Source organism: Drosophila tropicalis, unplaced genomic scaffold, assembly GCF_018151085.1.
Source record: "Drosophila tropicalis isolate 14030-0801.00 unplaced genomic scaffold, ASM1815108v1 contig_845, whole genome shotgun sequence".
In the NCBI taxonomy this organism is placed as follows: Eukaryota; Metazoa; Arthropoda; class Insecta; order Diptera; family Drosophilidae; genus Drosophila; species Drosophila tropicalis.
In genome coordinates, this window is record NW_027173338.1 from 2,653,209 (window position 1) to 2,675,459 (window position 22,251).

The 22,251-nt window shown below is 37.5% G+C and overlaps 2 protein-coding genes across 3 annotated transcripts in view; one reads left to right on the plus strand and one right to left on the minus strand.

The window, feature by feature from the left end:
* robo3 (roundabout 3) overlaps nucleotides 1–20,839 on the plus strand; it is a 53,428-nt gene extending 32,589 nt beyond the window's left edge. The window contains exons 3-13 of one of the 2 annotated variants that reach the window (XM_068295466.1): nucleotides 2,221–2,323; nucleotides 7,223–7,507; nucleotides 7,637–7,777; nucleotides 7,845–7,976; nucleotides 8,083–9,393; nucleotides 9,513–9,611; nucleotides 9,744–9,984; nucleotides 10,336–10,496; nucleotides 12,780–13,077; nucleotides 17,795–18,819; nucleotides 20,528–20,839. In XM_068295466.1, the coding sequence (XP_068151567.1) occupies nucleotides 2,221–2,323; nucleotides 7,223–7,507; nucleotides 7,637–7,777; nucleotides 7,845–7,976; nucleotides 8,083–9,393; nucleotides 9,513–9,611; nucleotides 9,744–9,984; nucleotides 10,336–10,496; nucleotides 12,780–13,077; nucleotides 17,795–18,819; nucleotides 20,528–20,598 (3,867 nt within the window). In that variant the 3' untranslated portion in view covers nucleotides 20,599–20,839. Of the gene's footprint in view, nucleotides 1–2,220; nucleotides 2,324–7,222; nucleotides 7,508–7,636; nucleotides 7,778–7,844; nucleotides 7,977–8,082; nucleotides 9,394–9,512; nucleotides 9,612–9,743; nucleotides 9,985–10,335; nucleotides 10,497–12,779; nucleotides 13,078–17,794; nucleotides 20,378–20,527 lie in introns of those variants that run through there. The other variant, XM_068295465.1, reaches the window with a different exon arrangement.
* On the minus strand, nucleotides 413–1,332 carry LOC137581262 (heterochromatin protein 1-like). The gene is made up of 4 exons (XM_068295467.1): nucleotides 1,122–1,332; nucleotides 920–1,036; nucleotides 809–857; nucleotides 413–744 (listed from the first exon to the last, which is right to left on the minus strand). Exons 1-4 carry the CDS (start codon nucleotides 1,215–1,217, stop codon nucleotides 503–505), a joined length of 504 nt encoding a protein of 167 aa, XP_068151568.1. The 5' UTR covers nucleotides 1,218–1,332; the 3' UTR covers nucleotides 413–502.
* Nucleotides 20,840–22,251: the final 1,412 nt, after the last annotated feature.

Here is a 22,251-nt window from a genome sequence, read left to right on the forward strand (position 1 = left end):
TACTTGCTGTTCCCTGTATGTTTGCCGTATGCATCATCAATTTGGTCTATCCAGTGGCAATGGATGGAGTAGCAAATGACAAGAGCTGATGGCCATTGCTGCCTCTTTCCACTGGGCAACTAAAAAGCTGAAATGCAATAAGCGTTTAACTATTAAGAAATTAAAATATAAAATGAGTGTATGCCCAAGCTGTCATAAAAAAAAAACTTTCATAAGTTGTTGAAAAACTAACTTAAATCATTTTGGTTAAATTGTTTGGTTTCGGTTCTTAATCACGACTTAAGGATGGATAACTTATTTGATAAAATTAATAGGCCATGTTTAATATTTAATTTATCTTTAGGTTTTTTGAAATTAATTTGACCTTTTATACATATAAAATCGAATAAATTAAGAATAATCTAAATTAGAATTCGGTTTGCGATTTGAATTTTTTATTTTTAGTCCTTGAGTTGTAAAAAAATTCTACAAAAATTTAGTGACTTTGTTTGACAAAAAAAACCTATTTTAAGTTCTTAAGTTTTTCACCATCCGACTCCCAAGTGGTCCGAGACTCGTAATACTGTATGACCATTTGAGGTATTTTCGTGTTTGCCACTTTAGCTGGGATCAGTTCCGGTTCGGCACCACCTTCAAATCTTATCAGGTACATAAGACCTGTATTATTACGGGCGAGGCCACAGATTTCTAAAGCTTCAAGTCCACGCTGAAATCCATTGCCCATGCCAGTCTGCCCATCCAAAGCTAGAAAGAAAATGCAATTAATGATCTAGTATATCTTACTATAGACTTTGCTTTTGATATTTACAGGTTCCGCCATCTGAATTTGAAGCCTTGGATGCAGCTTTTTTAGGAGCCTATAGAATGTGACCAAAATAAAATATTGAGAAGCACAAATTAAGATTTTGAGTAGTTTTACCTTTTCTATGCGATTCAGCTGAAATTGCTCTATTACATTTGCAAAGGCTAATGGGTCCAACTCCTTCCAGGAGTTCTTCGACTTGCAATGGCCTTTCCATTTTATATAATACTCGACCTGTTAGAATATTGGAAAATGGTTTACTGTAAAATCTTATACATATGTTGTATGTATGTATGTGTAAGTTGTCCATTCCATCTACCTTATCATTGCGAAGACGCTGATCCAAGATTTTCTCAATGACAAACTCCTGGGATCCAGGATCTTTTGATTTGTTGTTGTCCTTTATCTCGCTCATTCTTTAGGATAAATCTCATTAACCAATTTCGCTGTGAATTTTTGTATTACTCAGCTTAATAAAATGATTTCCTTTCTTTTCGTTGACTTTTTTCCAATTGATTCACGTGTTTGGTTTTCGATAAGCATGTGATTTCCAAAGCGAGTTAACCAACACTGTGCAGCGACTTTCAAAACAGATGATCTCATCATCTGATTCAACAAATACAGGGCTGGGCGAACATTTATTCGCCACGGTTTAACTTCAAATTTGTGTTGACACAGTGTCGGAAATTAAGTTATGGTCACACTTACACTCTAGGCTTAAGGTTTATCAACACTGTCTGCCGAACTTGTTAAACTTATAACTTTTTATTTCTTCTTTAATTGTCGTACTCAAAAGCAAACAAGCTTCACTTTTCATTTCCATTCTCAATATGAAATAGATTATATTTATTTGAGTGTTCTGAGTTTGAGTTTTTTATTTTGGGTTGGACAGAGAGAAAGTAAAAATTTTGAAATCAATTTAGACAAATTTTGTTCTTTCTCAATATTTGAAGCCAACAGCAGCAGCAGCACCACCGCCACTATCACCACCGAGCACCAAGCCTGGGGACAGGCCCACTTAAGTCCGCGCTCTGCCATATTGAAAGTTTGTAAACAGGGACAAATAACATAAAAATAAGATAATTTCAATACAACAACAAAATGCAAATTTGAAATATGTGAACTCCCTTTATCAATGAATTCTCAAATATATTTCAATGGACATCTTCTCATCTAAATAATAAACTTTTGATTTAACACTCATGGAAGGATCAAATTCAACTACAAAATAATCATACACAAAAAATTACACTACGTCTGTCTTGTTCATTTCAATTAGAAAGACACACACCCACATATAACTGCTGACCCTTCCCCAGCACCAGCACCCTCATCTTCACCACCAACAACCACACTTTCTCCGTCTGTTAATGCTCATTGTTTTTTAACCCACCAACTGTTTCTTGGTCTTTTTGCAGGTTGTCAATTCGCGACGCGAAACAGATGCCGGAATTTACTGGTGTGAGGCGAAGAACGAATTGGGCGTGGCACGCAGTCGTAATGCCACACTGCAAGTTGCTGGTAAGTCAAATCGAATAAACCCTTAAAACCCCCATCCCCATTTTTTCTTCTCCTACATGTTAGTGTGTGTGTCTGCGTTTTTAATATTCTAAATTGATGTTGATTTTTGTTGGGCCACCACAGAGAGACGGGATAGCGTTGCTCTCTGTCTTTCTACAGCTCAGCCTTTTTTACAGTCCGCCCACTCGTACACACACTAGAACACCCGCCCGACCCGGTCCGCCCACTTAACTAACTAGCTGCTAGCTGCGTTTACAAGTTTTCCGCTTGAACGCACCCACTTGTCTTGTCAGAAGGTCTCCTCCTCCTGCGCCTCATCCTTGATCTGGATGGCTGCTCCATCTCTGCCAGTCTAGTCCCTGCTCTATTGCTGCCTCTATTAACCCGTTTTCATTTCTGGTTTTTCTTTTTTTCGGACGATTTTTCGTCTTTGTTGTTGTTGCTGGTTTGTGTTTTTTTTTTTTTTGCCTTTCTATTTTTTGCTTTGCTATTTTTTGACTCTTGAAGCCCTTTTAGCTTGGTTAGTTGGTTGATGGGTTCAGATGAAAGCTACATATATGCTTCATAAGTGTGCGTGTGTGTGTGATTTATTGGGGCAGGATTTGGTTTTAGGTAGCATGCGAAGCTGAGATGGCGTTGAGTTAGGTCTGTTGCTCTTTTTCCCTTTTTGGAAATAACAACAAGAGACACTTACTTTTGTAAGGATAATCTGATGTGGGTTGAATTTATGATTTGAATTTCTTTATTGAATCATAATTTTTTAATTTGAGTTAAAATTAGTTACTAAATATCACTAAAATGTTAAGATGCATATTTACGGATCCTTTGTAACTAAATTTAACTGACTGGCTTACCAAAACTCTAAAAGGAAAGCAACTTTAGATCGTGGGACCTAATCTACATAAACTTATAAAAATTATATTGAAAAATAAGTATTTCTCAAGATTCTATATCCCGAATAAGTTGAATACCTTGAGATCATCCGATTCCATCTACTACTCCATAGACCAGACATGCCGTTATATTCAAAACCTTTTGGAGCTGCTCCCTTGCTCCTTGTATTGACGTTTACTTTCCCCCAGTTTTGCCACTTTGTCTTTTGTTGGCTAATATTTCTTTTATTTGCCATGCCTTTTCACATTCCGTGTATTCCGCCCACATGAAAATCGATATTGCTCTGTGGCCTCAGCACTTTGGAGTTTATATATTCTTTTTTTTCATGTGCTGTCTTCATGCCATATTTTTTTTCCCTCTTCTATATATATATATATATGTATGTATGTATATATATTTAGCCTTAGTCAGTTGTTGGTTTGCTTTTTGCGGTATCCTTGGGGAATATTTTTCAATATTTGCATGTAAATCACGAAAAGCACGTCAAATTTGTTTGCTTGGTTAAAACGTCGTTATTGTGGCTGTGGTTCTGGTTGGAGTTGGATCAGCAACTTGGCAAAGGCGAAAGGCGTTCGCATTGATTGGGTTAGGCAATAAAAAAAAGGAGCCCGGAAAAGAAAAGCGTACAGGACAGCAACAAATATAAGAGAAAAGTAGGAGGGGAAATTGTAAAGGCGGGTTCACTTGGCTAAAGAGAGTGACTTGTGGTTGGGAATGGAGAGTGGGGGAGAGGGTTTGTCAATAATAAACATAAGTTGCATATACAATATTTGATGTTGTCAGCGTAATTTCGCTTTGAGCAGAGTCAACATTACCCATACGCAACGTATGACCTGACATAGAATGAGAAAAGCTTAGCCTAAAGCATATGCTAAGTAACATACATACTTTAAGCACTGAAACAAAATTAAAAAATTTGTACTGGTTCACATATTCTTCAGCGAAAATTTAAGTACTGTAGCACGTACCTACTTATAGAAATTAAAAGAAGGGAAACAAGTTTCATGAATTTATATATAAAAAGGAAGGATTGAACTAAATCAAAAACTTTAACCTTATGTCTAATAAAGACTAAAAGTAAAACTTTCTTATGAGATTTTTGGAAAACACACTACATACTAAGCAAAATGAATCTGTGAAATCTACTAATTAGAAGCAAATTTACGGTTCATTTAATTAACCACGTAGAAAACACAACTAAGACATTAGGACTTAACCTCTTACTTTTTCAAAGCAAAATCTTCTCCGACATAAATTATTTCCACCATCTTAACTGGGTCCCTTAATTAGGTAAAGCGAAAACCTTTTCTTCTAACTTTGCTACAACTAAATAATCTTTCATCACGTTCCAAGCAACTTGAAGTAGTTATCATCTTTCCATAAATCTCACATGATAAACATAGATTAAGACTCATTTATTAACTCATTATCAGTGGTTTGGTTTGGGCATTTTGCACCTTTTCAGCAAGCTTTTTCCGCTTGACTAGACCCCGGGCCATGGGCCATGACCTCAAAAAAATAAATACATTGGCAGGCCTATAGAACAACAACAAGAGCAAGAGCAAGAACATCAACAGCAACGGCAACGGCAACTTTCGCCCAGTGGCACTGAACCTGACACTGATTATGACTTTGATTAATTTATTGATGGTTGGCGTGTTTCCTGCTGAGTTGGTACCCAGCACGAGGATGGTGAAAGAAGGAAGCGAAACTTGCCTGGCTATTAAAAGTTTGCTTGATTTTTAATACCCTATAAAGTAAGGGTATATTTAGCTGGGCTTAATTTGGACCCAAGTTTTGAAAGAAAGTGTGTGGAGTGTGGCTAAAGAACTTTACTAAGCCATGAACGACTAAAATGATAAAGCGGCAGGGTAGAAACTAATAGTTTATTATTTAAGATCATTTGAGGCAAGAACCTTAAGTAATTAAGAAACCCGTATCATTTCTAAAAAGTCTGTAAAGAGAAGAAGAAAAACAGTCTCAAATTATTTTCATTCACTTATAGATAACGATAACTTTGCCTACTCCAGGGTATCTTAAGAGCGACACTTGCCAATTTGTTTACAAGATTTTCGTCCTGTCGTTTTTTTTTGTTTCGTTTTTTTTTTTTTTTTTGGAAGTTTGCCTTTAAAGTGACTGGAATGAATATTTGCTGTGAATGTGAATGTGAGAGCGTTGAAATTTTCTTTGATTTATGTTGATTTATTATGCTTCAACTTTAAATTTAATATAAAAGTCATGGTTTAGCATTCTTTTGCATAACCAAAAAAAAAAAAATGAGGAAACTAACAAAAACGAAGAAAACCAAAAAAACCAACAAGTAAAAGAAAAATGTATAAAAGAAATGCGCTTATTCACTTTGTAGATTAAAAAAGCGAAATTTAATTTAGGTAAAAGCTGTTTTCGCTATGGATTTATATATGTATATATATATTTTTATATATACATATTTGTATAGTACTTTTTTGAATGAGATAAACAGAGAGATAGAGAGGGATAGAGAGAGCTTCGGAGAGTGCACAAAGGTTACTGCTGCTTTTCATGGTAAAAAATTTACTTTAGCTCTGCTTTTCAAGTGCTTGAAAGTTACTTGATTTATTATACCACCAACAACCACTTCTTGCACACTTTTACCTCTACCCTGGTGGCCCCTCTCTGTCTCTTTTACCTTCATTCTATTCGTACTTTACTCTTTGCTGTCCTGTGATATGCACCAGAGGACAAATATTCGCCTAGCAAATTTATAACCGAACAAATCGAGCTATGTCAGAGGCAACCAGCCAGCCAGCCAGCCATCTGTGTGGGGACTCCGTGGAGAGAATCGTGTGCAAATTACAGGTTTCCATTTTGACCACAAAAGCACCAGCAGCAGGCAAAATGAAGATGATAAAAAAGAATCTGAAAGATGCAAAAAAAAGCCAAAGAAAAAAAGGATAAAGCAAAATGCTGAGCAAAATAAATGCTGGCAGCTGAATTACTGCTTTTACTCGGCGCAGAAATGTTGATAATAGTCTGATTTACCACGCAATCTGAGAGCATAGGAGAGAGGGGATCAAAGTGGAAATCCTTAGAATTGCATTTCAAAATGTCAGACTCTGGAACAAAGTGAGAAATGTGCTTAATTTGACTTAAATCCGCAAATGAACGGGGTCACCGCATCAGCTTTGCAAACATTGCATAGAATATCCTGTAACAATAATCGCTGGAGGTTTGAAATTAGTTAAAATAGAGTTGAATAAAGATTATAATGTAAAATTAAATTGGAATACTGTAAGGTACTTAATTGGTAGAAAATCTTGACCAAAACAAAAGTGAACTACATGCATTAAGACATTACTTAATAAAATAGAATGACTTGGAAAGGGGATTGCACCTAAGAGACCCATTATGTCTGACACTATTAATTGACACTGATTAACTAGTTGCAATAGTTCACTCGAATTTCTGGGATTTCGAAATGTCATTTAGTCCGAAATGAAATGAAATGGAATTAAATTACATAAAAAGCCTCTCGTATGGACAATTTTTCTTTACAAATGTGAAGCTGTCTATGGGTAAATGTACATGCATTGAATGTATATGTAAGTGTATGTATGTATATAGGTGGATGATGATGGTATGACTGTACGGGCGTATAAAAATCACATTTATGCCATTTACCAACAATTTATCTTTGCTGTCAGGCCGCAAACACCCGCACATACACACACACCCACAGGTTAAGGCAGGACAGGGACAGCAAGGGCATTTATCATGCAAAAACCAAGATAATTTATAACCCACCCATTGCCATCCCAAACCAACAGAGCAGAGCAGCAACTGAAAATGGACAGGGGCCAAGCCACGTGAAATACACGCACATTTTGCAGTGGCGTAACTGCTGCCGGTTAACATTGTTTGATGGCAAAAGAAATCCTCTATAATGACGCCTCTGGCTAGCCACGTATCCCCCAAAACACATTGCTCATCTTCTGCTTCCTTTTTTCTCTCTCTTTCTACATATAGTCCTACGCGATGAGTTTCGCCTGGAGCCGCAAAACACACGCATTGCCCAAGGTGAAACGGCACTTCTGGAGTGCGCCGCACCGCGTGGCATACCTGAGCCGACGGTGACATGGAAAAAGGGTGGCCAGAAATTGGATTTGGAGGGCTCGAAGCGTATACGCATCGTTGATGGTGGCAATTTGGCCATACAGGATGCACGTCAGACTGACGAGGGTCAATACCAGTGCATTGCCAAGAATCCAGTTGGTGTTCGCGAGTCCTCGTTGGCCACTCTGAAAGTACATGGTAAGTTCTCCAAAATCCTCCTCCCAAATGATGGGGGTGGATGGCACCTCAAATCAATGTGTCATGTTCAATTTGCTGGAATGTGACTTGGGTTGAGCTAAACATTCACATTATTGTAACGCTTTTCAGTTAAGCCCTACATCATACGAGGACCACATGATCAAACGGTTCTAGAGGGGACATCAGTAACATTTCCCTGCCGTGTGGGAGGAGATCCCATGCCGGATGTTCTGTGGCTACGCACAGCCTCGGGCGGCAATATGCCCTTGGGTAAGAAAGAGTCCACTAAAGCCCTTCAGGTAATTGAAAAATATCTCCTTACCTTTTGTAACTTTAGATCGCGTTAGTGTTCTGGAGGATCGCAGTTTGCGTCTGGAACGTGTCACCATAGCCGACGAAGGTGAATATAGCTGTGAGGCGGACAATGTTGTTGGTGCCATTACCGCCATGGGTACACTTACAGTCTATGGTGAGTATGGAACAGAATTATTATAGTTCAGCGCTAGCGCCTTTAGTTACACACTTAGCTAACTAGTTTATCCCTATGATCCATTCAACACCTTTGCACACTGTAGCTCCCCCGAAATTCATTCAACGTCCAGCAAGTAAATCTGTGGAACTTGGAGCTGATACCTCATTTGAGTGTAGAGCCAGTGGTAATCCCAAGCCCACTATGTTCTGGACAATTAAGAATAACAGCACATTGATATTCCCCGGTGCCCCGCCTCTGGATCGTTTTCATAGCCTTAATACCGAAGAAGGACATTCCATACTGACCTTAACGAGATTTCAGCGAGCTGACAAAGATCTGGTGATCTTGTGTAATGCCATGAACGAGGTGGCAAGCATAACGTCGAGAGTGCAACTGAGTTTGGACTCGCAGGAAGATCGTCCGCCGCCCATAATCATAGCTGGACCTGTAAATCAAACTCTGCCCATTAAATCCCTGGCCACGCTGCAATGCAAGGCCATTGGATTACCGAATCCAACTATATCCTGGTATCGTGACGGCATACCAGTGCAACCGAGCAACAAATTGAATATCACCACAGCAGGAGATTTGATTATATCCGATTTGGATCGTCAACAGGATCAGGGACTTTATACTTGTGTGGCCAGTTCGCGGGCAGGAAAGTCCACTTGGAGTGGTTTCCTACGCATTGAATTGCCCACCAATCCAAATATTAAATTCTATCGAGCACCCGAACAAAGTAAATGTCCCACAGCTCCAGGACAACCCAAGATACTGAATGCCACGGCCTCTGCCCTGACCATAGTGTGGCCTACAAGTGATAAGGCTGGAGCCTCATCCTTTCTCGGTTATAGTGTGGAAATGTATTGCACAAATCAGAGCAAAACTTGGATACCAATCGCAGCGAGATTAAATGAGCCCATTTTCACGGTGGAAAGTCTGACCCAAGGAGCCGCCTATATGTTTATAGTGAGAGCTGAGAATGCATTGGGATTCTCACCACCGTCACCCATCTCGGAACCCATTACGGCTGGCAAACTTGTGGGTGTAAGAGATGCCATGGATAATATGGGCACAGCCAATTCCCAGTTACTGCTCAGCGATGTGGAGACTCTGCTGCAGGCCAATGATGTTGTGGAACTTCTTGAGGCAAATGCCAGTGATTCAACAAGTGTACGCTTGGGCTGGGACATCGATAGTGGCCAGTATATTGAAGGCTTCTATTTGTATGCCCGCGAACTACATTCACCCGAATACAAGATGCTGACACTGCTAAACAAGGGCCAAGGTCTCAGCTCCTGCACTGTGCCGGGCCTTGCCAAGGCTTCTACGTATGAGTTTTTTCTTGTGCCATTTTACAAGAGCATCGTAGGCAAACCCTCCAATTCGCGCCAAGTTCGCACTCTGGAAGATGGTAAGAACTCCATTTAGATGGCTCTCCTAAATTTAAAGACCACCTAGAGCCAGCTTAGTTCTTATTAAATTGTTTGTCGTTTACTAAATTGACTGTGTGTGTGGTCTTTTTGCTTGCAGTGCCGGAGGCTCCACCATATGGCATGGAGGCCATACAATTCAATCGAACTTCAGTCTTTTTGAAGTGGTTGCCACCGCAACCAAATCGGACGCGTAATGGTATGTACAATAGGAGAAAGAGCATCAACAGTTCGTTAGTCTGTATGTTTCTCTTTTTTTCTTTGTTTCTATGCCTCTTTTGTGTGTTTACATTTAATTTCATTTTCCCTCACACACAAATTTTCATGTTAGGCGTACTCACCAGCTACAATGTGGTGGTTAAAGGACTGGACGTGCACAATACAACGCGAATATTCAAAAATATGACCATAGATGCGGCGACGCCAACCTTACTGTTGGCCAACCTCACCACAGGAGTCACCTACTATATAGCCGTGGCTGCTGCCACACGGGTGGGCGTCGGACCCTTCAGTAAGCCGGCCATATTGCGCATCGATGCACGCACCCAATCACTGGACACAGGCTATACACGGTGAGTGTGTCAAGGAGGAGAAGGATGTGGAGGACAAATGGCTGGCCATGCCATTGTCATTGTGCCACAAGCTCATTTGACTGGCCCCCGCCCAATGAAGCTGGGAACTAGTAGCAAGAGCACATTCACATCAATCCATTAATGGCAAACGATGACAATGGCAGGCGCCAACACCAAATGACAACGACAACGAACGGGAATGACTGCGACTACGATGGCGGACGACTTTGTGACCATTAAACTAAGCCTCGCCCAGGACACGTACTTCCTGAACTCATTCCGCTTTTCGTTTTCTTTCTTTTCTCTTTCTCTGCCTCTGTCTCTTTCCATTTTGTCTTTTGTCTAATGCAGATATCCCATCAGTCGTGATATTGCCGATGACTTTTTAACACAGACCTGGTTTATTGTCCTGCTGGGCTCCATCATTGCCATAATTGTGTTTCTATTGGGCGCATTGATTCTATTCAAGCGCTATCAATTTATCAAGCAGACCTCGCTGTGCAGTTTACATGGTGAGTGTGAAGGGCGATTTCCTATTGTAATTTAAATATAAATTTATTTATTTATTTTCTTTTTTACCCCACATCCTTTGTGTCTGTGGATTAAGTTTTGGTGGCACATTATTTGCATGGCTTAGTTTCGGGTTTCAGTCACTTTTTTCTTTCTTGTGTGTTTCCCTGCCTGGGAAAGGTCTCTCAGTCGAGAGGTAATTGCGTGTTTGGTAATTTACGAGAAGGACGAAAGCAAACAATGAACCAATTTAAAGCTGATAAAGGAGGTGATTTGTATTCATTATTAGAAGAGTAGCTAAAAGTTCTTGCATACATTATAGACAGACAACATAAAGTCTAAGATAATTAGACTTATTTCAAATCCAAATATGTTTTAGATTGCGTAAAGAATCTTTAAATGTTTGCAGCCTAATTTAAAGTGAATTTCAGACACTGCAAAAGGCCTCAGATCATAATAGTTAGTCTAAGAAAAGGTCTTAAAGACAAAACTACAAAAAGAAAAAGGACTTCAAATTCTTTATTTAATACCATGATTAACAATTATACAGTTAGGAATTCATAAGTTTAAAATTGAGTTCTCTTTACTATAAATGAAAGCTTAAAACTTTCATGAAATTAAATGTGGACTTTAAGATTCTTCTTCAATTTGGAAATCTAGTTACATATGTATATTCATCAATAAATTGATGCTTCCTTTGGCCAACAAAGAAACTAAACTCTAACAATCAAAGTCCAAATATTTTGGCCTTGTTTATCTTTAGACCATCTGCCTGTAGTTTCTGTAGTATCTATGCAGTGGCAGCCACCACTTGGTCATATAATCTATGATTTATGACCAACTACGTTTATGGCCTGGTCTCAATTAGGCTACCATTTTGTTTAGCCACAAAAGTACAGACACTGAAACGCACGCACTCATAACATTATATACACTTGGACTTGCCAGTGGCAATAATCTTTGCCAGTGGAGTCAGCCACAAGGCAGCGCCAAGGTTAAAGCGACTATAAAACCAGAGGGCCGGGGCTAACTTCGACCGCGTCAAAGTTTGTATACCCTTGCAACTTTTTTGGTAACTCTATCCTTACCTATTAGCCATCAATGTGGAAGAACGTTTTATCTAAAAAGGCTTATGTTTGCGAAAGAATGGCCTACAATCATAGGAAATAACGAAGATATTGATCAAAGTCACTGTTTTCCACCGGTCGTTCCTATGGGAGCTATATGATATAGTCACCCGATCTTTATCAAATTCGACACAGTCATTAACAAAAATATTAAATTAAGAAATGTTTAATTTGAAAACAATCACGTTAAAAGTAACGAAGTTATTTACAAAAGTCACTGTTTGCGACCGATCGTTTCTATGGGAGCTATATGATATAGTCACCCGATCTTTATCAAATTCGACACAGTCATTAACAGATATATTAAATTAAGAAATGTTTAATTTGAAAGCAATCACGTTAAAAGTAACGAAGTTATTCATAAAAGTCACTGTTTTCGACCGATCGTTCCTATGGGAGCTATATGATATAGTCATCCGATCTTGATCAAATTTGGCACAGTCGTTTATAAGCGTAATAAACTCTCTAATATAGTTTCATGGTAATAACATAGAAAATAACGAAGTTATTGAGAAAAGTCACTGTTCGTGACTTTGGGGTTTGTATGGGAGCTATATGATATAGTGGTCCGATCCGGCTGAATCCGAGATATACAACGCCTGCAGTATATACAAGCCTACGTGCCAAATTTCAGCTCTGTAGCTCTTACGGTCTAGGAGGAGTTTGCGTTGATCCAGACGGACGGACGGACATGGCTAGTTGAACTCGTCTCGTCGTGCTGATCAAGAATATATGTATATACTTTGTATGGTCGGAGATGCTTCGTTCTATGCGTTGCACACTTCTGACCAAAATTAATATACCCTTTTTGCAAGGGTATAAAGATAAACAAGCAAAACGATAACTAGCAGCAGGAGCAATAGGGAAGGAGAATGGTAAAAGATTTAGGGGAAATTGAAGTTTGGTAAAGTTATAAAAAAAAAAAAAACGGCAACAAAATAAAAACACACACATACATGTAGAGAAAACCTTACCAATTGAATATAAAAAGTAATTTCCGTCTTTTATTATTTGCAAAGTAAAAGCCAGTTACTAGTTTTAACTAACGAGCCGTAATCATTGCTGGAAAGCCATTATGATATTCATTCACTGACTTTCTTCTTTCTCTTCGCTGTCGTCGTGCTTTTTCTTCTCTTTTTTCTGTGGTTTTTATTTCAGGTAATCACGCAATCGGAACTGTGCGAAAGTTTCCCACATTGCCACTAAACGGCGGAGGCGGCGTTGGCAGCGGCGGTGGCATCAACGGACCAAATGGCAACACGACAACGGGTCCCAATGGTTTGTGGATCGATCCAAGTGGCGGTGTTTGGCGACATCCAAGTGGTGTTGGTGGTGGTGTTGGTGCAGCCACAAAGGAGCAACTTCCGGGCTACGCACAAGCAACAGCCCAACATCAACACCAACAACAACAACGGCAACAACAAGGACAACCTTCACTCCTACCCGATTATGAGAGGTGAGTTCAGAATGAAGAAGGGTTGATGATTGTTGGTTTGTTTATCTCACACGGAAGTTTCTTGAATATCCTGTCTACGCTTCGCTGATTGTTTAATTACACAAAAATTGCAAACAGAAAAACGGAAAAACAACAAATGAGTATCACCCGCAATTCCTTAAATGATTTTAACCATTGCAAACTCCGTCCACTATTCCTCTGTATTTACGACTTTGGTTGGCTCATAAAAAACCAAATTGTGTGGACCAAACCCAACCATCGACCCCATCCTCTGGCCAGATCTGCCATCCTCCACTTTCCCAAAACCAAACAAGCGCCATTAAATTGTTACACTTGAACGGGTTTTACTTTGGGCCATGTTGTTACCCCTCAATGGAGGGTAGCTTCTTGTTTACTGCGCGGGTGTTTGTTTCCTTCCATTTCATTTTCATTTCGAGTTTTTCTTTCTTTCATTTTCCACTGCGGGCATTTACAATAGCCACCGTTATTTAATTTCCATACACTCGCGATACATACGACGCACATGAATTTCATATTTCGTGCTCAGCTTTTCATATCTGTTTTGCTTTTACCCTCCACACTTGTTATTTTGGATGTTCTGTACTTTTATGTTTTATTTTTCCGGCATGCACTTTAACTACAACAATGTAGCAGCAACTTCAAACCGGGGGGAGAGGTTCGGAAAATATAAGAAGGCCGTGGAGGTTAAATGAAAAGTATTCAAGAAAGCAAACATATTTTGATATACAAAACTCACCTTGGTAACCAGTTCGCATAAAAATTAAAGTCGCATCCAGTTATTTTTTATTATGCCTCAAATAATGAGGAAAATTTGGATTATGCAGCTCAAATTTAGCGGCTAGAATAGATAACTTAGGACTGTCATCTTCATAAAACAGAATACAGGCCGTAAAATTGAAATTTAATTCATTTTATACCCATCAGATAAATAACTTTTACTTGACAGTCAAAAGAAAGTTTAGAAAATCTTAATAATAAAAGAAATGACAAATTAATTCCAAAATCTATCAAAAGTAACTTTTCATTTAAAGGAAAATCATTCAGTCAATTGTTAAATTTTCTTTTAACTTTCTTTGCATTTTTATTACATTTCCCAAGAATTGCTAGTCAATTTATTTATTTTGAATCAATTATTTGCTTAGCTTTTGTCACTTTTTATTTACCTTATTCCCCTCCACGATATCCTTATCGCAAATATTTTTCCAAAAATATTTTTAATCCCTTTTGGCTAACAATAAGCCAAATTCACTCTTCGCTTAGCCTCCTCCCAGCTCGTTTTTGTTTTTACATCTTTCTTCGTGCTCTTTGCCAAAAAACAAAGTTTCCTTAAAGCTTAATGTACCGTTGTGACAACAATAAGAAAATAATAAAAGAAACAAAAAAAAAATGCCAAACAAGGCGCAATAAAAGAACTCAACTGCTGGCGACATATTGCTCTCCTCCAGCTTCAGATATTTTATTTTTGCTTTGTAGAAACTTGCGCGTATTTATTTGCGGCATTTTACGCATTTATTTGTTTTGACTTTTAATACCCTTCCTTAAAGGTATCACATATGTTGGACAGGTGTTGACAGTCTATAAAAACTGTCATGAACTTTAACTTTAAGTAAATGTTTTAGTTATTTGTTTATTGATTGATTAACTTTATTAAAGTATGATAACTTAATAGATTGTTTATAGTACTATAGTTATTCATTTGTTTCTCCTTTTTCCTAAAATAATCCGTATCTATTTAAGTTGCAAATGTTTTTTAGTGATATTTTGATAATAAAACTTATCTTAAATGTCAATAGATACATCTTAAGGCATACGAATATTATTTGAATCAATTATTTATCAACTCTATAATAATACATATTTGGTTTCCTTTGGAAAATTTTAAGAAAACTGTTTAATATGGTAAACAAAAGCATTTATTTACATTAACTGTTTCAAATTAAGCATATTTTATGAAACAATTGTGAAATATCTTCATGTTCTTTAAAATTCTCTATATAAATCTTAGAATAGAAAATACATTTCTATTCTATACAATTCTATTTCTCATTTCATTTCATTTATTAAGAATTGTTGAAGTAATCGCTTAAGTAGGCTCACTTGATACACACTGAATATAGACTTCTAACCTGTGACTTTTAAATTCGATTTTATGCTAAAAAGATTACCTTTGCAATAACATTATTGGATTGTTAGAAATAAATAAAAGGTATAATGGAATATCGTTCTTTATTTACTATAGCCAATTTAAATCAAATATTAGATCTATGTACTTCAAAATACTTAACCGACATTTAATTAGATTTCAAAAATAATGATTTCTAACTCGACAAAAAAGTGTAATATGCCATTGAAATCTTTATATAGATTGTGTGGACATAATTGCCTAAAAAGAGCTAGGGTATACAATTGTTAGTACACTAAAGTTTTTTTTTTTTTTTTTTTTCTTCGAACAATACGAGTATCTGTTGTCTCCACTTCAATTTGGAAACATTTCCTTTTTGCCCCCAACCATCTACCATCTTAGCTTGAGTCACCTACATTCCTCTAATGCTGTTGCCACTTCCTTTACGCGATTTTCATTATTTCCGTTTCAATTTTTCTGTTGTATAACTTTGGGGAACTTTTTTCTCCCCTTGTTTGGACGAAGATGCTGTTCTTTTTTCTGTTTGTTGTTGCTCTTGTGCATTTTAACAACGTTGTAAAATCGTAAAAAGTATAACATAAGCAAAACATTGCTGGAGTTTTTCGTTTTTTGTGTTTGTGTTTACATAAACACTCCCTTTGTGTGGGACACGCGCGTTTAGAACTTGCGTCATTAAAAATTTCCAATTAAAATATTTAATTTCTTTTTTCGGGTTGTCTGATTTGAGAAATCATCCACCCTCAAGTTGCATACACACACACACACACACACCACCTACTCGGTTTGTTTAGTCTAAACGCAATTTTCACCGCTAAATTAACAATTAAAAATTGATAGCCCTCAGGGAGAGCATTGCGCTGCTTAGATCCGGCACTGCCTTCCCCACCCGTTATTCCGCCACAACACTCGAAGGCATTGGAAAAAATGAAAATGAATGAAAACTTTTACGCCATTGGCATATGCAAATGCCGGAAAAGACGAACAGCGACAATATTCCCCTGCGTTTGCGTCGACAGAGCTTAATTGCTGGAAAATTTCAAATTCCGTTGCATATTTTCAGGCGTCTTTAAACAAACGCGAGAGATTGGGTTAAATGGGCCAAATGGTTGACATTAAAGCAGTTAATTCTCCCAGATATTATTTAATTGCTTAGGTAATTGCATTTCCCGCAATTCTTGATATGAAAAAGGCAATTAATTAATCTTTTCTTAATGCGTTGACCATTAGAAAATAACTTTATTCATTTATTAGGTTCAAATCGACATTTGAGACATTTAGTTTTAAATTTAATCGACTGCCTAAGGCATAAAACATAAATTGAATAAATACAAATGGTTAGACGACTACAAAGACATTGAACGAAATGAATACTAGAGTACAATGTTCATTCTATTAGTTTAATGCTTAACTGAATTGACTATGTAGCGAACAGAATTAAATAGATACATTTAAACTAACACCAGCTTTGGCTATATAAATACAAAAACGAAATTCTTATAAAGTCAGTAATTTATATTCAAGTTCTTTCCAAGAACTAACCCCCATTCATTTAAAAGACGAAATAAATAGCATTCCAAAATTACTTAGTTTTATGAAAGTTCAGAATACTACAACAAAGACCTCTGTTTGAGTTCTTAAAGTGATCTCATAAATCTTTCACAAGAGGTGACTTAAAACTACACTCCAAACACACTACAATTCTTCTATACTAGCATATGACTATTTATTGTGAACTCAGAGTGGGAAATTTCGAATCCATTACAAACTAACACAATATATTATAAGAAGAGCTTAAAGAGAAACCTCTTAGGGATAAACAAGAGTATTAAATCTGGATTTTTTAATCTCTTTGCTTTCTTGTAAATATTCCCATCAATAATTTCTAAATTTATTTGTTACAAATTCGACAGGATCTAACTGGCAAAACTATTCGCATAAAAAGTTATGCTTACACATTCACACATGGATTTTTATTCGTTTGAATAAATTTTACGGGAAATCATCGAGACGAAGTAAAACTGCCATAGATAAGCATTATCTCATTAGCTTAATTAGTGCACAAAAATTTGCGCAATAAAAAAGTTTTGGCAACAAGCACAGAAAAAAAAAAACTGGGAGAGAAAGAAAAAAATCGGGAACGAAAAACATGGAGGAAAAAAAAAGTTAGCAAACGATTTTCCGCCCCACCACCAACGCCCACTAATTAGAAAGTTTGAATGCTAATGGTTGGGTGGAACACACCCATTGAAATCCCCCCCCATAATACCCATTCCATTTGCCCAATTGGGGCACTACAACCGATATTTAACTAAAATTGGAATTGAGAGTTCGAGAAACGAGTACGAAACAGAAAACCAATTTTTAATGAGAAGGTAGCAGAGTACAGAGTAATTTCCGGAGAAGCTACATTAATGCATGGCCTAACAAAAGCAATTTCCTCCAACAACTGATTTATGAACACTCACACACACACACACACACACCCACACACAAAGAGTATGCATCAGCAGTATGTGAGATATTAACAAGGTTTTTGTGTCCCTTCCCTTACAGACTCTCCCCATTGAATATGCCCGATTATGCGGAAGTTGCATGTTCAACATTCAAAAGTGGACTGGGCATGATTGTCGGAAATGCGCAGCAAACTTCCGGTACTGCTGCTACTACTACTACTACTGGCGGCGGAACATCGTCCTCATCATCATTATATGATAGCTGTGGAGCCTATGCTACCACCAATGTTGTGGCCAATGTGAAACTCTATCAAAATCGCTATACCAAGCAACAACCGCAGCCCAACAATAATAATGGAATCATCTCGAATGATTATCAGGCCACGGGCATGTATTCAGCACCGCCAAGTGCTCATTACGGTTGCCTTGACCAACAGCAGCAGCAACTGCATAATCAATCGAATCCCATGACTACATCAACTGCTTCGACGGCCATTTTGACGGCATCGCCAGCGAAACTGAAAAAGATCAACATAACGGAGAATAAAATGGAACAGGCCATTGATGGCAAACCGGAACGTATGAATCCCTTTAATCAGCAGCAGCAATTGCTTTTAGCCAGCAATGCCCTAAAACAGGGTCTTGGGGCCTATGCCAACACAACGTTGGCCGCCCAGATGGCCAATGGTGGTGGCGTTGGTACCCTTCGTCGTCAGCGCCAACCGAAGGCTCTCTATAAGAGTGAAAACAATATACTTGGCAAATCGGCAATGTCAATGTCGCCGGCTTCAATGCGTCATAATCCCACCAACAATTCAACAACAACAGCATCAACAACCAATGGCAATTTGGACTTCTTGACTGGTGGTCCACCGGCCTGTGACAATCTTGAGATTGGAGATTTTCCAACTCTCTCGAACTCTACCAATCAATTGCTCAATGATTGGGCCTCATCAGCATCGATAGCTGGCACCGGAGATTATCATTTTGGCAGCAAGCAGCCAAGCAAACAACATCTCTATGTAAAGGCCAAGGATGGCACTTGGTCCGCTGTCAGTTCGGAGGCATATCAATCATTTAAACAACAGCAGCAGCATCAATTGCAGCAATTCCATGCTGGTTCAGGTGATCCACACAAATCTTTAGCCCTAGCCCCCAATGCCAATCCATCCTCGCTTAGTGTGAATAGTTTGGCTGGTGATAGCAAGTTTCTAAGTAGTTTCAGTGCCACTGCAAATGTCTAAATAGAAATAAACGAGAGTGTTTACAACGGAAGCTATGCAAAAAAGGGATAATTGCTCAATAGACTAAGTGAAAATAATAAACAAAGAAAATGTTGTGACATCTTTTTGGGTAGGAAACGTATTGGATGGTGGAAGTTTAGCTAGTGCGATTGGAAAGTCAACAGAAGTCAGCAAGAATAAACCAATTCTTGGGGTATGATTACAATATTTATTTCTATACTTTTTAAAGTAAGACATAGATGGATATGTAGTCGTATACATAAATAGGCTAATAATTGATCCACTAAATGGGTTACTTACTAAATCAAGGTTGTTCAGAAAGTTGAACGGAAAAGGAAGTAAAAAATTAACTGTTTTACATCTCGCGAAAAAGAGTTGCTAAAGAAAAGTTAAGGAATGGGGTAGAGCAACAAAATATTTTTATTTGATCAGACAATTTGTTTACTTCAAGTGAAAATGTAAGTTTAGTTTAGGTTTGCCTTTCTGTAACTCCCCTCTTCTTCTTGAAACTTAAAACTACGTGATCTAACATAGAGATGAAATATCGAAAGGCTCGGCCTAAGTCGTAGTAGTTTGTTAAATTAGAGCAACCTAGTGAATAACCTTTTAGCGATTCCCACAACTAGTTTAGACTTCCACTTAAATTTAGCAATTTCTACCCCAAAGATATCAAAAAAAGAAAAACTCCCACACTTTTCCCCTCCGCCAGAGAAATTTGTAACAACGAAAAACCCCAAACAAAGTTATTGGCTTGTAAATAAATTAAAGTACATCCTTGATATGAAAATTATTGCATTTCCGAGCAAGCAAAAAAGTTTAACTGAAAAAAAACCCTACTCAAAAACAGAGCACACAATACACCACACACACACACCCACACATACAGCCACAGATTGTAGTTAAAAGTAAGTGACAAAACATAAATTAATAATTTATAGTAGAGTTCGAACAACAACAAAAAAATAACACACAGTAACAACAAATGAAAATTTAAGCCAAAACAAAAATCGATTGTGAGAAACCCTAACGAAAAAATCCCACACCAGAAATATATAAAAGAAAAATAAAATTTCACAAATGAAAGAAAATAGCATTAGAAAATAAAAATAAAAAAAAACTCCGCACAGCATTTAAACAACAAAAGAAATTAATTATTTAGTTTTTTGTGTAATAATCCCCCGCAGAATGCTAATAATAATAAGGCTGTTAAATGTAAAATATCATAAATAATTTAATGCTAACCCAAAAACCAAAAAAGAAAACTCTACAAAATTAAACTGTGTAATTAAAGCATTAAACTGTAATTAACTGACAACTAGATTTAGTTTAAATAGCTAAAAAAAAAAGAAGAAAAACTACCGCAAAACGATTACAGCAAATATTAAAATATAGCTGAAAAAAAAAACAACAACAAAAAAAATTGTGTGTAAGTAATCAATTAATTGATAAAATATGCAACAAATTAAAGCCTAAAAATAAAATAAAAAAACTAAACTACAACAAAATAAATTCAAAGAATCTCACAACTTTTTGGGTTAATGAAATTTATTTGCTCTAATTGGCCAAATTTCATCTCATTTCATTTGCAGCCTCAACTATTTGGCGTCGCCATAGCTCTTCCTACATGGTCCTGGACAATTCCATGGATTTTGTGATTTGAATTCCTCTGGTGGTGGTCAATGGTCGATACGGTGGTCAGGTAAACCCAATTTAGTCGCGGCTATGCGCCCCCTTGCCACAATCCAAACCAAATTCACTATTCTCTCTTTCGATGGGCTAGATATATTAATTATGCACTTTGACCAAACCAAAATATCCCAAACCCAATTTGTTCTACCAAAATCATTAATATGTAGGCCCAAATGAGGCATTGTTTGTGTTCCCATCCTCTTTCCCTCCATTTCCCCTTCCCATGTTTCTTGATATTCTTGTCTCTCTACTTTCCGTTGCAATTGTAATTGGAAATTCATGATTTCCTCTCGGCCTTCATTTGGAACTGAAACTGTGTTTTTCGTATTTGGCGCAAAACAATTTTACAAATTGCTATTGACAATTTATGTATCTGTTTGTGTGTTTATGTGTGTGTGTGTCTGTTTGTGTTGTTATTTTTTTATTGTTTTTAATTATGACCATCGGATGCCGCCATTTGAATATGCATTAAATTGTTACAAAAGCAAAAAAACAAAAATAGCGACAGGAAAATAAAAATCAATTTTTTCAAATGAAGCATAATAATGTTTTGTTTTTTTCCCCCCTTTTTGTGCATTAATAAGTTTTACTGTTATTAAAATTGTGGAAAAAGTATGAAAAGTCATTAAATAATAACATCAATGAGCATTCAAATAAATAAGTCTCTTAATTGTGGTCGCAAAATATGCAAAATGTTTCCTAAGCGAAAGTTATTGATATATTTATTTATCATGTGATATTTGTTAAACTAACTTTCCATAAACGAAAACTGATATCTTTTGAAATTATTTTTGATTGACTTCCTTTTAAATGTCGATCTCTTATAGCTTTAAAACTGGTTTAGAGATATGTCTGTATGTTTTTGTTACAGGCCAAACCAAAGCAAATCATTAACATTTAAATTTTTCATAAACTTGCTTTCGGCTGAATACATGAAATTTCCATTTCCTTTCGGTTGTAGCAAATCGAGCTCATATTTCCCTTGGCTGAACTTTAAGCTTTTCGCTTCAGCAAACACCAGCTGGCCGGGGCCAAACCTAATGTATCAGTTGACCAGCCCACACCATTAGCTTCGACACCCTCTCGCCCCCCACCGACCTTCTTCAGTCGTTGTAGTAGCCTAATTCTCTGCCCCAAAGCAACCCCAAAATGCCCCCTGCCCCTATCTACCACGAAGACCATTACAAAGCGGCCAAAGTCTAACTACAAATAGCCTTAGTGTCCGAAACACACTCTCTCCATGTATGATCTGGGTGTGCAAGTGTAAGCTGTGTATATAGTATGTCTGTGTGTGCCATGTTCTCTATACCATTTGCCACTGGGCCAGGGCCGATAAATAAACCCAAATTTATCATGGACATGAGGCCAACACACACACAAATACTCCTGTAGTAGTAGTAGTAGTATAACCATATATCGTGGCTATAATAGGCAATGCCAAAGTCGACGCCAACAGCGCTCATAATTTTTGGCACAAAATTTGTCGATAGGCGTTGAAGCGTTCAATTGAATGTCGTCTGGCCCTAACCCAGTTGCCCTCAGCACAAGTTCCTGTCTGTGTTTCCCTCCTCTTCCGCCTTCTCCCTAAAATCTAGCTATCCCTCACCCTCTCATGAACTATTGT

Excerpts from the sequence above, each read along its gene's own strand:
- LOC137581262 (XM_068295467.1), bottom strand. The coding sequence starts at position 1,217 with ATGAGCGAGATAAAGGACAACAACAAATCAAAAGATCCTGGATCCCAG. Across the intron at positions 858-919 it reads AGCTGAATCGCATAGAAAAG|GCTCCTAAAAAAGCTGCATC; the intron begins GTAAAACTACTC and ends CACATTCTATAG. Across the intron at positions 745-808 it reads AAATTCAGATGGCGGAACCT|CTTTGGATGGGCAGACTGGC; the intron begins GTAAATATCAAA and ends TTTTCTTTCTAG.